General features: G+C 40.2%; 1 protein-coding gene across 5 annotated transcripts; it reads right to left on the reverse strand.

The window, feature by feature from the left end:
• Positions 1-2,285: 2,285 nt before the first annotated feature.
• LOC116503849 (Golgi apparatus membrane protein TVP23 homolog B-like) lies at positions 2,286-13,650 on the reverse strand. Of its 5 annotated transcripts, none has more exons than XM_032210519.1 (7): positions 13,566-13,650; positions 11,398-11,483; positions 10,674-10,818; positions 8,323-8,412; positions 6,258-6,389; positions 6,037-6,165; positions 2,286-5,069 (listed from the first exon to the last, which is right to left on the reverse strand). In XM_032210519.1, the coding sequence occupies exons 1-7, from the start codon at positions 13,575-13,577 to the stop codon at positions 5,037-5,039; spliced, it is 627 nt and encodes a 208-aa protein (XP_032066410.1). In that variant the 5' UTR covers positions 13,578-13,650; the 3' UTR covers positions 2,286-5,036. The 5 variants fall into 5 exon arrangements, with proteins under 5 accessions (XP_032066410.1, XP_032066409.1, XP_032066411.1 ...); XM_032210518.1 differs by having other exon boundaries at positions 13,518-13,578; XM_032210520.1 differs by lacking the exon at positions 13,566-13,650 and adding an exon at positions 13,467-13,546.
• Positions 13,651-17,192: the final 3,542 nt, after the last annotated feature.

Here is a 17,192-nt window from a genome sequence, read left to right on the forward strand (position 1 = left end):
GCTATGACAGCCTCCTGCAGCCCTCTGTGAATGAAAACATGTGCGGTCTTCCTGGGCTCCATTTTCGCTGGCAGAAGGACGCAGGATGTTGAGCTGGTCATGCCCACCCTGGCCACATCCAACACAACCTTAATGTGGCCCTGAATGAAAAAGAATTTGACACCCCTGGAATAGAGGATGTGATGGCTCAGTGGTTAAAGACACTGAGCTTGTTAGCTGGCAAGCTGACAACCTGGGTTCAAGACCAGAGTGCACAATGGGGCAAGCTCCTGTTACTTGCCTCAGCTCCTGCCCACCTAGCAGTTCAAAAGCATGCAAATGCAAGTAGATAAATAAGTACCACTTAGGTGGCAAGGTAACAGCATTCTGTGTGCCTCAGCGAATAGTCATGCTGGTCACATAACTACAGAAGTTACTTCAGACAACACTGGCTCCCTTGTTTAAGAAACAGAGATGAGCATCGTCCCCTAGAGTTGGACAGGGGAAACCTTTACCTTTACTAGATAGTATATCACAAATTGAAGAACTGGACTTTACCAGGAAACCATACCTTCTGTTAACAGAGAATTCTCAGCACAGCTACCAAACTGATTTCTTAAGAGAAATCAGGGAAAAGTCAATGGACAAATTTGACCACTGTGAATCCAACAAGTAGATATATTCTGAGAACGGACTATAATAGGAATATTCTGGCAAATGGATGCCCTCTAGAAACTTTGAACTGTAGCTTCTACATTGCCTTGCCATTTGCCATAATGACTGGGGTTATTTAGGGAAATTTCCCTTATATTCAAAGAAAAACAAGGTGGAGGTTTTCACACATCTAGTTCAGAAAGTGCAGTTGTACAGACAATACAAAAAGTGTTTTTAAATATTCATTTGTAAATAGCTATCTCACCTTTATGCATACAAAAGAATTTTTTTTTTCTGAAAGTGAACAAAACAGCTACAAACCTTATTTCCTAAATGATTTAAAATTTGAAACATTTGTACACATATCGAAAAGAACCAGAATTCTCAGAGACTGGGGCAAAATATCACGGTATCACTGCTGAAATTAATTTCCTAACTCCATCTTATAAAAAGAGATGTATGGCATGACTAGCATTTCGGACATACGCGCTTGTTTCAGGGCTATCCATCTGAAAAGATTGTCCCAGAACAGAAAGAAGATAGTGTGTTGGGATGTTGACGGAAGAATAAGGCTGTCTGGATGCTTCAGGAAATAGCTGTACTGAGGGAAGCATACACTATATATTAAGATGTCCATCTAGAAACAGCCAGAATGAAAAATGCTACCCATACTTAGTGGAAAATGTGGTGAACCATCAGGGAAGGCAATAGTCTGTGTTCAGGAAACACAAACAAATACTAATCTTGAAAAATTTCCAAAAGTAAGAATTAAAGCAAAGCAACAATTATAGTTGAAAAGAAGCACAGCTTTGCCTTCTAATTAAGTAAGAAAGGCACTTTAAACAAAACTGCTCATTTTGCAATGCCTTTGTATACTTTCCAGGTGCAATTATCTTTGGAATACTATCTGCCAAACCTCAGTCTCTCTGCTAAAGGATTATTGGTGAAGGTGTAGAAAATGATTGTGAGGTTGGAACAGATTACTTAAGAGGAAAGGAAGGTGACAATGTTCAAGGCTTTTTTACATAGAAATGAAAGGTAAAGCAGGAGGTAGTGAGAAAAAATTCAACTCAAACTTGACTGACTTCATGGGTAAAAACCATCCACATAGTTTTCCTAGCAACAAATGGAAGCAAAAATTCAAAATATTGTTTGTTGTTATTGTTGGTATCCTAATGTAGCCCACATCTCTATTATTTCCTGGGGGTGGGGTCTCCCTTGTAAGTTAAAGTCAGATCTCATTTGGCTGAGATTTTGGTGATCAACCAGATTAGCTTTGAAGAAGATATAATTACAGTGTAAATTTAAACATGCAGACTTTCAGGTTTTTTTCATTTAATATAACAATTGATTCATTCCATAAATCTAAAATGTGGAAGAATCATGACAGAAAAAAAACATTCTACAAACATCTATGCAATTTATTAGCATATAATACAGCTGGAAAGTTAATTAACTTTAAAAGCAATTGGATAGATTTATACATTATAAGGTTATCAATGGCTGATAGCTATGCATTTATTATGTGAAACAGAGGCAGTCTGCTCTCTAAACCAGATTTGGCTGAAATCTGACAATTATTTGATGGATATTTGCTTGGCATCTGATGGGCAAGTTTGGTGTATAGGATGATAGTTTATTTGTTTATTAGATTTATATACACCCATCTTGCTAGTTCAGCATGGTCCTTCACGTCTTACAACTATTGGGGAATTTGCCAGTAATTCAGTGTGCTATGTGAAAACTGTTGCTGGGAAAGGTTCAGCAATGAAAAGAAAGTTATTTATTAGATGACTTCGTATAGCAGAATAAGGGTTTTAAGAAGAAATTATGTTAAACTTTAGAAATGCAAAGTCCAGAAAGATTGATGAGTGAGAAGAGATGATAGGAAATATAGGAAGCAAAAAACCCGACAAAACTGGGAGATTCTCAAGAATCCCAGCTTATGTACATTGTTACTTTAAAGCTTGAATACTGTTGATACAATATAAGCAGAAACAAAACATCCCAAAGGTGATGTGATTCACACCCATGTAGGCACAACACTAACTTACTTTCTCAGTTAAATGGGTGAAAAGTTTTCCTAGAAACATTACATTTGCAGTCGTATGAATATTGTCTTTATGATATTCAATCTGTTGTGACTCTTTTCAGGTAACATTATTAGAATATGGTAGTTAGTGGAAAAATAAATTTGCAATCTTAAGTCGTTTTACAGTAGTGTTCACTAGTTGGGTAACCGAGGCCACTGAATACATCACTGAGGAATGCCAGCAACCAAAAGTGCTCAGCTAGATGGTTGCAATGTTAAGCTAAGGAGATAAAGCTCAAGTTGATTCACAAAATTCTTAATAATGCACTTAGAAATAGACTTGTGCATCTCCGAAACTACTGCAGCTGCTTTCCCAGAGAATGCAGTTGTGAAACGGGCAGAGCTCAAAAAGGCAAGGGAAGCAAAGGCAAAGAGGGAGGACTATATGAGAGTAATTTCAAGACGTAAGCTTGTTAATTGACATGACTATAGTGTATCACCCGAGACACATGATATTGGCACACTAAATCAAACCCATTCACAATTTCACAGCTTTAAAAAAATATATTTCTTTGAAAAACAGGTTAATTTGAAAGGTCCACAAACATGCACGATGCAAAACAAGAGATTTTAAATGCATTATTTCTGTATTCCAAGAACCTTCACTTTTCATATCCAAATATGAACATTAACTATCACCATTCATAGAAACTTGCCAACTGTTTTTCCTTTTAAAAATGAACAATAAACCACCATTAGGCTTACATTAAGTTTGCTTATAATCAATACTTCTTTCCTAAGCTTAACTTATAAACTATCTGAACAGTAACTGTAACACAACTTTAACTCCTGTTTAAGCATCTTGAGAAATATACAAATTGATCATGTTTGAAATGAAGAATTGGATGTCCATCCAGTAAACAGTAGTAACTCAATAAACTTTCTGATTTTTGAAAAGCAACACAGTGCTTGTGACAAGCTAGGCCCTGTGCATAGAACTCACTCTATTCAAAGCAGGACAGTTTGTAGAAATCTACAACATTCTTAGTAGCATCTAAATTCACTGAAGCTTTGCTTACACTTGTAAAGATATATTTGCAGATGGGCTAAATCAGTAGTCCCCAACTTTTGCAGCTTGGTGGGCTGGCTAAAGGAGGGAAGAGGGGAACTGTCCACCAAAGTGGTAGGCCAATGCACATGTTCATGCAGCTTGATTTGCGCAAGTTGAGCTGCGCACACATGTGCACATGCGCCGGCCCACCACTTGCACAACTCAAGCTGCACCCACATGCAGGCATGCCAGCCCACTGCTCACACAGCCTGGTTCCAAATAGTTCATGGCCCAGTAGTGGACCACGACCCGGGAATTGGGTACGCCTGACTTAAATCATTCCAGTGGATTACCTGGCCTGATTTTTCTAGTAATATGAGCCCCCTAAATAGCTCAATCTCTTATTTCACCAGTTCTGAAGTTGCTTGTTTGGGTTCATTATGAATTGACACTAGCAATTTCAGAAGAGTTGTTCTATAATTATCAGTAACTTGTTAAGTGGCACAAAGGAGCATACTCAAATCCTTTTTCTCTCTATAGGATGCTATGAATTGAGATCTATATCCTTGTAGGCTACTATAGTTGTAGCCTGAGAATTCTATTTTACTCAGATAGTAAGCTGAACAGAACTTGCCCTTGCTTCTCAGGAAATCTCAATAACCAAGAAGGCTCAGATCAAAACCAAACAAGAAAGTTAATTTTTGCCAATCAACAGGCATCAGTATTTTTCCATTCTGATTGTGAAACTGGAACCCTTAGTTCTTCCTCTCAATTCCTGATCTTTAGCTGAAATTATCCAATTGTCCAAATTATCTAATTCAGATCTAAAATACCTGCTTAAAAATACCTGATCTTGCAACAATGTAGACATTAAATCGTGTATTAAAGGTTACATTCCATAGTTCTCATGTGAGGAAAGGTTGCTCAAGTCCTCATCATGAGACTTCTTGAACAAGCTGGTTTTGAAACAGCAAAAATATTTGACTGCAAAGTTCTTGGGGACAGTTTAGGCTATTTCCAGAATGCAACGTTATAAATAGTCACAGATGTCATCACTATTTTTTTAACCTACTTCTAAGTGGAGAATTAATTATTTAATTAATTAAAGAGTCCAGCAGTCAGTTGAGTTAAGAAGAGCTCTGTAAAATCTATGTTGTAAGAAATGGTAACAATTAACACTTCTATGGGATATTTAATTACAAAAATCCATACACAATTATAAATTTCCTGTACAGAGCCCAAGAAATAGTGTTCGCCCCCCCCCCCCCGCCCCATTCTCCTTAAAGACTGGAAATGGCAGGTAGTGTTTCTTCATGAAGCTCAAGATACAGTTTGGTCGTCCTTGGGCGTGGTCTGTAAAAGAAATGTAAATAGCATTAGATCAGGACTTATACTGACTATAGTTAAACTCTTGAAAAAAAGTCTTGTAAGCTGCACTTGCCCCAATTCTGCAAAAAATATTCTCTGTACCACTTTCTGTGGGCAGATACAATGCAGAGGTGGTATTCAGCAGGTTCTGACCAGTTCCGGAGAACCAGTAGCAGAAATTTTGAGTCCCACCTGATTGGGAGGGAATGGGGATTTTGCAGTAACCTTCCCCTGCCATGCCCATCAAGCCACACCTACAGAACTGGTAGTAAAAAAATTTGAATCCCACCACTGATACAATTACTGGACATTGCCTAGAAAAGGCTGTTAGCAAAGCAGAGTTTTTTCAAGGAAACAATACCATCTAAACATTGTCTCTTAAAAAGGTTAAATGGAGCAAGAATGGTTATTAAAGTCATGAGGAATGTATAAGCTAGGGGTCCCCAAGTTCTGGGCTGCAGTCCACTACTAGGCCATGGTCCATTCAGAACTGGGCTACGGAAGTGGTGGTGAGCATGAATGCAACTCCACACCTGCTGCTTGCGCAAATGGAACTGTGCATTCACCTGCTGCTCACGCGCAACCATCCCCTCTTCTCCCTCTGACACTCCACCAAGCCAGAAAAATTGGAGACCGCTGGCCTAAACTTCAGACCCTCAAAGTCATATTTCTCAAAGTTAAGTCATATGTATTCAAATTAGCAGGAGAGCACTGTGAAAGCTTATGTGACATCTTTCCTCAACAGGCCAAGGCAGTGCTGTAACGCATACAACTGAAACAAGCACCCATCTCAGTTGTAACAGAACCTGAAGAGGCCATTCTTGGACCTTTAATTCTTTAAATCTCTAGGCTTACAAAAAGTAGCAAAATCAGGAAATGAAGAGGTAGGTAAGCACCAAGGCAAATGCTGGGAGAGGGGAGAGAGAGTTGCATAAATAAAATTCCGATGTACCTGCCGCAGGAACTGCCTTCCCAAGTAGAAAGTTGCTGCGCTGGTCAGGTTCTTCCTGCTACCCACTTTGCACCGAATATAGCCATAAAGATTAGCTCCTTGCAATGCTACACCCATAATTACCACTGCCTATAAAAGGAGAGGAAGATATGTGAGAGAAGCAAGGCCTCCCTGTGCCCCAAGAATGAGTTTAGCAGGAGACAACTGGGCATTTTACTCACCAGCCACTTAACTTTGAAAGAAAACAGGGCAGTGAAGGCAAAAATCACCCAGAGTAAAGGACACGTGATTAATCCTAGCCAGAAGATTCTGGACTCTGCTTCTGAAATAGCTTTCCTCCTATGAGCAGATGCCTAAAAATGAACGGCAGTAGTATTTTACTTATGCTGTATTTTATTTTTTTAATTAAGTATAAAGCAACCTTACAAAAAGCTTAGTTAAATAACGAAAAATCTCAGTGATGATAGTACAGCTTCTGAAGCAGCAGAATCTAATTATTTTTTAAAGAAATCATGCAAGTGAAGGCTTTATATCTTTGGAGTTGTATTTTTCTTCAGAGTGGAAAAAGAATGAAGTACCCTTTCATCAAAAAAGGGGTACCAACCCAGCACCATATTTTACAAAGCCTCAGCTATCCCTGTCACTCTGTGCTCTTCAGGCCCTGCCATGCCCAGCTGGCCTTCACTGTCTTAGTCCCACTGCCAACAAGACATGCCTGGCCTGGCTCTATGTGAGGCAGCCTCTGGCTTCAATAGATGTTTCTCCCAATGCCGAGGTGGCACAGTGGTTAAATGCAGCACTGCAGGCTACTTCAGCTGACTGCAGTTCTGCAGTTCGGCTGTTCAAATCTCACCGGCTCAGGGTTGACTCAGCCTTCCATCCTTCCGAGGTGGGTAAAATGAGGACCTGGATTGTTGTTGGGGGCAATATGCTGACTCTGTAAACCGCTTAGAGAGGGCTGAAAGCCCTATGAAGCGATATATAAGTCTAACTGCTATTGCTATAATGCTGCTCATGATTTGGAGAATGGCGTGAGCAGCCTTGGGAAAAGGCCTCATAACCAGAAGCTGCTTCACACAGGGCAGACCTCATCAGCAGTGAAAGATGGTGAAGGTGAATGTGGCAGAGGCATTTGGCCACTGTTTGGTGCTCGAGATAGCATTGTGCTGAAGTAGAGGCCCACACTCATCAGTGGTGCTGGCTGGCTGTCACTTCTGAAGGCCCCAAGCCACTACTTCAACCCCAACATTGCTGCTTCTGCCAATAGGTTTTGTTGTGCAGGACAGCCAAAAGGGCAGAAATGTCCTCGCAATCATAAATGCAGGTAAGGTATTGCAAAGTAACTGAATTCTAATCATGTAACCACAACTTCAGGAATGGGACCTAAATACCAGTCATTCAGCATTGCTGTAACTTCAGTCACTGAAACAATGGTTGTAAACTGAGAACTACCTATAAAGAGCAATAAATACCATTGCTTATACAAGTCTTCACGTGATGAAGACCAAAGGGGATCAAATGTTTGAAAACTAACTCTAATCTCTGTCAGCATGTCAGGAAACAGACAACACAAGAACTAGAGTTACTCATCTTTATTGTTTAGGATGTAGTGACAGAATCCTGGAAAGCCTGAGAAAGTTTCTTTCTCCCTATTATAGTCAAAGTGAACTAATCTGGAGTTTCTTCCTCACCCCCTTCTGTATTTCCTAGCTAAGATGATGTTTTTTGTAATGACTGTTGCATATTCTTCTTCAAGACTATCTTCATATTCCTGTTCAAGCCTGTAGGAAGTATAAACTGAGAACCTACCCTCAAACTCACATTAAAGGAAAGGGAACATTTCATTTGCATTGACCTGATGTATCTACATATTTTCATGACTTAAGACTGAAAAAAAAAAGATTCTCAGCATGCCTAAAAACTGTTGCTTGTGTTTGGTTCTTTAAAGTAACTAGCATCATTTTATTCCTATACAGGAGCTCTAAAATATATTGCTTGTATGATTTCAAAATTTGATCTTACTCATTCAATTATAATTCTTTAAAATAAGTTCAATAGTTTTATATCATTCATCTCCCTGCAAAAGAACACATTCTGTACATCTTTGTAGCCTAGTTTCCAGATCAGAGGTTAAAGCAGATTTCAAATGCACACTACTACGAACCCCAATAATTGTGCTGTGATTTGTATGTAGTGACCTTGTATCCAATTCTGGAATTAAAAGTGCTCTAAGCTGTAGAGTACACCATTCACAGTCATTCCCTCAGCAACAGGGGAGATATTTACCTTCCTGGCTTCAAACACCCAGTGACTTTTGCCATCATCATCAACCTGATTCCACCATCGGAGGCCAACCATCAACCTTCCTGTGACATTCTGGAAAGAGTTAAATACAGAATGAAAGTGCTTCCTGCAACAGCAATCATACATTTTGCTAAATAAGCTCCCCCAAATGGCTCCACTGTTTTATACACGAAACTCTAGTGAAACAAGAATCTCATTCCTGTTGTGCTGTTCAACAGCATAACTACAGGCAGCTATTAGAGTCATAGTTCTAAGTGAGCTATCAATTGCTCAACTTGTACTAGTATGCCCCTGGGCCACATTATCGGCAATCCTATTACGTTTACTGCAAATAGTTGCTTGGCAAGCAAAGTTATAATTTCAGTGACATGGAGACATGTTGTTACGAAGTTTCTTAGACCACAATCTGAACATACGTTATATGCCTTCTGGTTATTTCAAATGGCACAAAAATAGTTTGCCATGTGTCTTCCTGCCCAAATAACTCTGGAATGTTTATAACAAGTGCCTGCTTTAAAGATATAAACAATTACATGATGGAAATGCTTTTTCAAACATTCAAACATATTTGTAATATTATCAGGCATAAAAGTGCAATAACACATATTTAACAATGTTATTACTCACTTTGACATGCTCTCTAAAATACGTTATAATAATGGCAGCATGACCAAGGAATAGAACTAGCCTCTACATTGTACAAGGGAAAGAGGCTGTTTTGTTCAGTATCTGTAATAATGAGGAGTCCTAAGCAAGCCAAGGGACAAATCTAACACTGTTTGTCAATTGGAATATATACTCTATCCTCTTAAGCCTTTGTTCACTTAACACGTAATCATGCTGTGTTAATTTGACTCTGGATTTAATATATAAATGTGCTTAACTTCCTTCTACAATGAAAGCTTCTTGCTTTTTCTTCTTTTTGGCTCTATTCTGAATTCCATGAATGCAAAAGAAGCATGCACGTTTTCCACAGGATTCCCATCCTCCCAGTTCAAAAACTCTGTAGTAACTTCTGCTTCTATAAAGGTTAGGAGAATAAATTTTAAAAAAGTGCTGTCTCTTTTGGTGGCAGAAACATCCCATAAGCAGAACTCTGACAAAGTAATGTTCCAATAAAAACAGTAATTAAAATCCACAAAAAGTAGTTACAAAGTATTATAGGGAGCAAGCCTTCTGCATGTACCGCATTTTTTGCACTATAAGATGCTCTGTACCATAAGACACACCTAGCTTTTGAAGAGGAAAACAACAAAAAAAATCTGCCTCTTCCTCCCAGCTATGTGCCTCCTTGCAGAAAACAGCAAACAGCCTGGTCAGCTTCAGGACAGCCTGATTTAACATGAACAGTAGATTGGCGGTTGGATCGGCCTCTCCCAGAATACTGCTGATCAGCTGTTCCAGGCTGTGGGGATCGCTGCTGCCCATCGCCGCCGCCTATTGCTGCCTCCACAAATCCATTTTCAGCCTCCACGCTCTCCATTATTGACCTCTGTGTATCTCATTTTTGGCTTCCATGCATCCCATTTTCAGCCTCCATGCATCCTGTTTTCAGCCCGTTCCAGGTGCCTGGAACAGGCCAAAAACAGGATGTGCAGAAGCGAAAAACGAGATGCATGGAGGCCAAAAGTGGGATGCAGAGAGTCCGAAAATGGAACACAAGGAGGCCAAAAACAGGACGCACATAGGCCAAAACCAGCATGCACGGAGGCCAAAAATGGGGCATGCAAAGGCTGAAAATGGGATGCACGGAGGCGGCGGTAGGCAGCAGCGGCAATCCCTGTAGCCTGGAACATTCCGGGAGACCGATCCAACCTCCAATCAGCTGCTTGTGCTAAATCAGGCTGTCCTGAAGCTGACCAGGCTATTTGCTGTTTGCTGCAAGGAGGCAAATTGCTGGGAGGCAGAAATCAAAGGGGGGGGGGTGTCTTTGGCAACATTCACTCTATAAGATGCACAGAAATTTCCACCCACTTTTTTTTGGGGGGGTGCATCTTCTAGTCCGAAAAATACGGTATATACAAGGATGGTAAAATGTCTACAAATAGAATAAAGCGTAAAAATAGCCACTTTGTTGTATTTAAGTGCAAATGTAAACTTTTATGTTCCTTACATATGTTCTGATATAACTTTAGTAAAACAGCTCAAAGCACTACAGAGCACCCTGCCTCAGCTCATTACTTTGATCTCTGTATTTGAGGAGCAGAAAGAAAAACAAGCTAAATGAAATCAAAATTAGTATTTTAATTTTGATTAACAGTACTGTTCCCTACACTACCAATTTCTCTGATAGGAAACATTTTCAAGTATCAACATGTTACGAAATGACTTACCTTCACTGCCCAAAAGTCACACGATAGAAGTAAGATGATTGTCACCATACAGGCAATATAACTGTTGCTTAACAATTCACAAAGTAAGTAGACAATTATTGCACTGACACGGAAGAACAAGTGGAAAAAGGAGGCTATAGGATGTCTGTAAAAGATATATGAAGAAAATAATTTGGTTATCAATTTCAGTATTTAATCTGGCCAAATCAAGGTTTAGAATTTATGCTATTATTCCAATTTCATAAAGGCAGCAATGTTCTTATTAGCATAACTATATTATTATGATTGGTCACATGGTCAGCCAAGTGTTTAGGCTGGATTTGGCATTTTTGTCTATCTATTGAGTCCTTCCCAAGGACCTGAGTTAGGCAGATGTTTAATTGTATTAAAAGTATTAAATATGAACAAACAAATTTTTAACTTTAAACACCATATTCCACATCATTTTCTTGCAAATGTCTGCTGAGGGTAAAGAAATGTAAATATTGCAGTTCATTCAATGTAAGTCTCCCCCTAGATATGATAACGAAAGCAGAATCTATGCCGATATTGATGAAAATATTTTCAACCTATACACCTACACAAGATTTCATCATCATCATAGTTACTAAACCAAACTATATTTGCAGACTCTTAGGAGAGTTAGGCCATGCCAGAACTTTTTCCCCCAACTATCATCCCAAAAGCCCGTTAAGACATAGCAACCTATTTCTTTCCGACTTACCTTATTTTTGATTTCTTGGGCTTTCTAGACATTTCATCTTCTCTTTCATCAAAAAGTGAAACATCTTCCGTCTCATCATTACTATCCTAGAGTGATACATGCAGATTTTAAAAATTGGTTTTTTTAAAAAAAATATGCCATTGTGCAATAATTCAACAAAAACCTCCAACATATGCTATTATGATAAAACTATGGGTGCCTGACGGTGAGGGTAAGGGGGAGCAGATGATAAAACAAGAATTGTGACGTAAGCTCCATAGTGAAACACGACTATGATTCTCACAGGGTTATTATTGTGGGAAAAATAAGAAGCAGGAGTATTAGGTACGTCCACAGGCTTGAGTATATATATAAAAATCAGGATGTTTTATTAGCATCAGCATCATTCTGCTGAAAATGCCAGATTCTGTGGTACTTCTGGATGAAACTTAGAAAATTACAGAGACATGAGGAATATTATATAATTTTACTTGGCTAAACTCTGATTAAAATAATAGCAACAAAATGTAAGGTTTTTTAATTTTAAAACTCTAGCAAAACATATTTATTTCCAGTTTAGTTAATTAATGTCATTATAAAAAGGAATGCAATTGATTAAATAAAAATGACTTTTTTCTTTTATTAAGAATACTTATTCTACATTAAACTAGAAAATATTTCATAGGCCCTTCAACAAGTTTGTTACACGTTTTCAGGAATGCATGCATTCTTGAAACTGATACCACGTAATGTTAAAAAGCAGATGGCTAACTAAGTACACTAAAAACCATGTCATCCTCAGTGACAATATTTTTAGGGCCCAAAAATAAAACTCTGAATATTGGATCTGTTATCCATTTCTTAGCCTTCAATCAATCAATATAATTATTTCTGTCAAAGAAAGCTTAAAAGTAGTGATTAAACAATAGCACTATAAAGAAAACAACATTTTTAATGATTTTCTATGAATGTGTGCATCGCATTTTAGCATACCGTTATTAATAAGCTAAAAACACTTAAAACCTGAGCTAAGAATAACCTAAAATAAAGGATAAAATCATGGCATTATTGAAAGACTATGTCCCTAATGAAAACCAAACAGGAATCTGAAAACATTCTCTGATATCATTTTTCAGTATTGTTGAGAATTATTGTTCATAATTCTCTGGTTTAGTAAAAGTTTACATTTAGAGCCTCAGGTAACACTACTTGTATCCCTTCAAATATTTGAGAATCTCTAACCTGTTAGCACCCCCATTAATTTTCTTTCATTCCAACCTACCCTGCAGGGTGGTTGTTGCAGGGAAAATTAGAAGAGAGTTCAAAGTTTATTGCTTTGAGCTTTTGAGTGAAGGGACGATTAAAGCTCAAAGATTAAGTTCATTTCCTCACTAATGAATTATAAGCCTTGGGGCCATTCACCCAATTTTGAAGAAATATAAACCCTCATTACTGATCTTTCAAATTGATTATGGGATGACTCTAGAAGACGTTATAAATTACCAGTGGAAAATATACTTAGTTGCATAACTAAATAAAACAATTCTAAACTTAATGTCATGTATTCCAATTCACAGGCATATAATACTGCCACGAACCTGCTGTTCATGCGATATGTTAAGGTCACCTTACTATATTTGAGTTAAAAATGACCAGTAAGCACCAGCAATCTTTAAAAGAGTTTGCTGTATGCTGCCGCCTTGCCGACCTGGAATTTTCGCACCCCGCAAGTCTCAGTCTTCATAATTTGCTAGAGTTCACCAGAGGATTTTATTTAGACAATTCACAGTTTCATTCCAATTATACCCACATTTTAATTGCCTGGGAGCTCCCCCATCCCAAATTAAAAGCAATATACAAACACATTTAACAGTTGGGGACAGGAGGGAAGAAATGCTTTGCGGGCATAAGCCCGGTCATCATCGCGGGATAAGGAAAGAAGATGAGGGCAAGAACCAAGCCCTTCTTCTTCTTCTAACAAAACAGCTACAACTTGTGCAAGCTTAGGGTAGGCTTCATCGCCATGTACTCATTTCCCGCAGCCACGACCTTGGTTTGGAAGTCCTCCACCAGGTCCTCTTCCAGCTCACCTCCCTCCCCAATATTAAAAAATCCCTTCAGTCCCGATTCAAGCAACCCACTCGGCGTCCCGGGCCAGCGCTAGGAAATAATAGCCCCTGAGATCCCACCTGCCGCAACATCGCTTCCGCCTTCTGCCACGTCACAAACAACTCCCCCAAGCACAGTCGTCTATGTCATCAACGCACGACGGACGCCAGGCTATGTGGTGATGCCTCCAAGCCAATGGAAAGCCGTCAAGCGTTGACTGATATAGATATATGGCAAACAGCGTTCGTCTCCGTTTGAGATTAGATTATCTCTATTCCGAGTACGAGGGGCTTCTCTATGTTTCTCAACCTTATCAGTTTTAGGATGTTTGGGACTTTTAACTGTCACAATACCATGCAGGTCGACGCTAAGGTTAATAAACACTGTTCCAGATAGACTCTCTAAGGCAGAGGTCTTCAAACTTGCCAACTTTAAGACTTGTGGACTTCAACTCCCAGAGTTCTCCAGCTAGCTAGGCTTGCTGGAGAATTCTGGGAGTTGAAGTCCACAAGTCTTAAAGTTGGCAAGTTTGGGGACCCCTGCTTTAGAGAAAGTCAGGATTTTAATAGGGATAACATGGGGAAATGTAACGTGGCACTCAAAATGAAACCTATTGCAATTAATCATTATATTCTTTTAGCTCTTAAGCTTTAAGAATGGGGCTGCCGGCATAGTGATTAGCTTTAATATAGATTATGTTAGTTTAGCGCTATGCAGCTTTTGGTTAAAGTCAAAATCCTAAGAGGTCGCTTCCGGGTCGCGGCGGGAAAACTTCCGGCCGTGATTCTCCCGGCTTCCAGCCTCCGCCGGCGGCAGGTCAGGCTCCGTCGGCGCCGGCAAAAACGGGGAGTGACGGGGGACCGAGAGCGGAAGTCCCGCCCCCGAATCCCGGAAATGGCCGGACTGTCTTAGGAAGTGGTACTTCTGGAGTTCAGCTACGTGGTTGTTGTGAGGACCGTCCTGGGCATCTGACAGATAAAATCACGTGGATTTACTCTGTGTTGGGCTCCAGCCTTGAAGCAACCTCAGCAGAGGATGCCGGGGCTAAATCTTGCATAGTTACCTGTGAAGTGTTTAATGCCACCTCACCTTTGCTTGTCCACCTCTGTAGGGGCTCCGTGTTTCTCCTGGCTGGTTCAGGCTCCCTGGGAAGGGACTTGTGATTGGGTTTGGGCAGTAGCTTATTCCTCTTTCCTCTTCAGGAGGCAGTGGTAGCAATAGCAATAGCAGTAGACTTATATACCGCTTCATAGGCCTTTCAGGCCTCTCTAAGCGGTTTACAGAGAGTCAGCATATTGCCCCCAACAATCTGGGTCCTCATTTTACCCACCTCGGAAGGATGGAAGGCTGAGTCAACCCTGAGCCGGTGAGATTTGAACCGCTGACCTGCTGATCTAGCAGTAGCCTGCAGTGCTGCATTTAACCACTGCGCCACCTTGTCCTCTTGCTGAAGGGATTATCACTCAGCTAAACTTGCCTGGGCAATTTTCATTCTTTCCCTGTTAGGGCAGGTGTAGAGAAATGGCCACACTGCACTTTCAGTAGACTCTGGATGCAATTGCTTTTTTGGCAGATGAGGTTAACTCCACGGACCGGCCTTTCTTAGAGCCCCAAAGATCGAATTCTGAGCCCAAATCTCAGGCTCTGCTTAGTGATGAATGATTATTGTGTTTCTCTCGTGGGCTATGTGTTTGAACTTTTGTTATTTTATTTTTAATATTGTTCGCCAGTCAAAGTTACTTGTTGAGATCGGCAGCTGTATAAATTGATTATATAAACCCTAGAAAACCTTTTCCTAAAAAGAAACTGGGAAATGAAAGAAATGCACAGCGGTGGGGGTGGCGGTGGGGGGTAAATGAGTCATCTCAGCAAACCAGGGAGTGCAAAATATTTAAAAGCTGAAACTGTGATCCCATCTGAAATGCCCTCCATAAAGTTTTATGGCTGTGTTGCTCCATTTCAGGACAAGGAATCATGCTGGAACGCTCCCCCTACAGTGAGACTCCACAGTCTCTTGGGTTGGCCTACCTTGCAAGGTTGTTGTTTCAGGGCAAATGAAGAAGGGGGGCCCTGAGAAAGGCAGGGGGCTTGAAGGGGGCGCAGGTGACCCGGAGAGCCCCTCAAGCGGGACGGGGGCACTTTAAATCCCTTGAGGACACCCCCCCCCCGGGGTTGAAATCTGGTGACGAAAATTCGGTGAAAATGTATTTATTTCATTCATTTTTTATGAAATTAAATTTTTATGAAATTTATTTGCATTTCAAATGACTCTGCAGCATAAAAACCTTAAAAAGCAATAAGATCACAGGATATAAAATGACCGAAGTAGATAAATTAAGATCATTGAGTGAAACAGAGCATATTTCATGTATTAATTACATTTCTTTATCCCAACTTTTATTACTATTAGGAGGAGGGTGTGAGTGTTATGGGGAGGCCCAGCAAAGTGAGGACTGGAGGCGGGGGTGGAGGGCCTTGGGAGATGTTGAATTTGGGGCCAAGACCGGGTTTGGTGACGAGGGTGATGAAAGAAGGAGAAGAAGGGTGCCTTGAGAGGTAGTGGAGGCCGGCATGGGCGCTGCAGCCGAATGGTGAACTAGTGAAGGACGAAACAAAATTTGAAGTCTTAACCGGAGAAGCCCGATTAGCGAATGATAAAAGATTTAGAAAACTCATTATTGGCCTGATGCGAGATTGTTGTGATACATCTATCTATGCCCAAGAAAACTTCATGCATGTGTCTTATTTTATGAGAAACTAATAATTGTTCGACCTTGATTGAAATCCGTTCTGATTATAAAGCTGCTCTGCTTCTTAATGTGAGGTTCTGAGGTATTTTTCCACGCATATTAATAGAACTGTTTCACCTAGTAACTTTTTTCCCCTACTGGCTTTTTTCCCCTACAGTCTTGACTCAAGACTGTTCTAATAGCAATAGCACTTAGACTTTTATAACACTTTCCAGCCCTCTCTAAGTGGTTTACAGAGTGAGCATATTGCCCCCAACAATTTGGGTCCTCATTTTACCAACCTCAGAAGGATGGAAGGATGGTGAGATTCGAATTGCCAAATTGCAGTCAGCCAGAAGTCAGAAGTAACCTGCAGCAGAAGTAACCTAAAGTAAACACTGCCACCACGCCTCTTAATATCTCCTGAACTATGAAATTAGTTCAGAGAGATGAATAATCTGTAAAGCAAAGGGAGATTCTATGAAGATTCTCAATCATCCAGGTCATGATTATCCCACAGGTGCTTTTTCAAGTTTCTTGTATCTACTGGTGGGGTCTCTCTTCAGAATATCATTGTCCTTTAGAAGTTTGTTCACCTCCGTCTTTTAGTCATCTGTGTTCAGGATGAGTGTGCATCTGGCAGAATGGTGATGATTGGGTGTCTTCCTAGAAATATCACTGCTCTCCTTTCTTGAATTGTGAGGTTGGAAAAGGGGTGTTTTTGTCTTGACAAAGGGACAGATGTTCTTGGGAGCAGTTTTTTAAAAAGATTTTCTAGGGGTGGGTTTCTGTCTGTCTGTCTCTTCTTCCCCTCCCCCCCCCAGTAGTGAAATTCAATTTTTTATACTACCAGTTCTGTGGGCGTGGCTTGGTGGGTGTGATGTGGCTTGGTAGGCATGGCAGGGGAAGGATGCTGTGAAATTTCCATTCCCTCCCCACTCCAGGGAAAGGATACTGCAAAATGTCCATTCCCACCCC

Source organism: Thamnophis elegans, chromosome 2 (genome assembly GCF_009769535.1).
Source record: "Thamnophis elegans isolate rThaEle1 chromosome 2, rThaEle1.pri, whole genome shotgun sequence".
Lineage (NCBI taxonomy): Eukaryota > Metazoa > Chordata > Lepidosauria > Squamata > Colubridae > Thamnophis > Thamnophis elegans.

Bases quoted from the DNA above. Each gene is read 5' to 3' on its own strand.
- LOC116503849 (XM_032210518.1), bottom strand. From the start codon at position 13,577: ATGTTGCGGCAGGTGGGATCTCAGGGGCTATTATTTCCTAGCGCTGGC. The intron at 6,166-6,257 runs GTGAGTAAAATG...CTCCTTTTATAG, and splicing joins CTTTCAAAGTTAAGTGGCTG to GCAGTGGTAATTATGGGTGT. The intron at 5,070-6,036 runs GTACATCGGAAT...TTTCTTTTACAG, and splicing joins GAAGGCAGTTCCTGCGGCAG to ACCACGCCCAAGGACGACCA.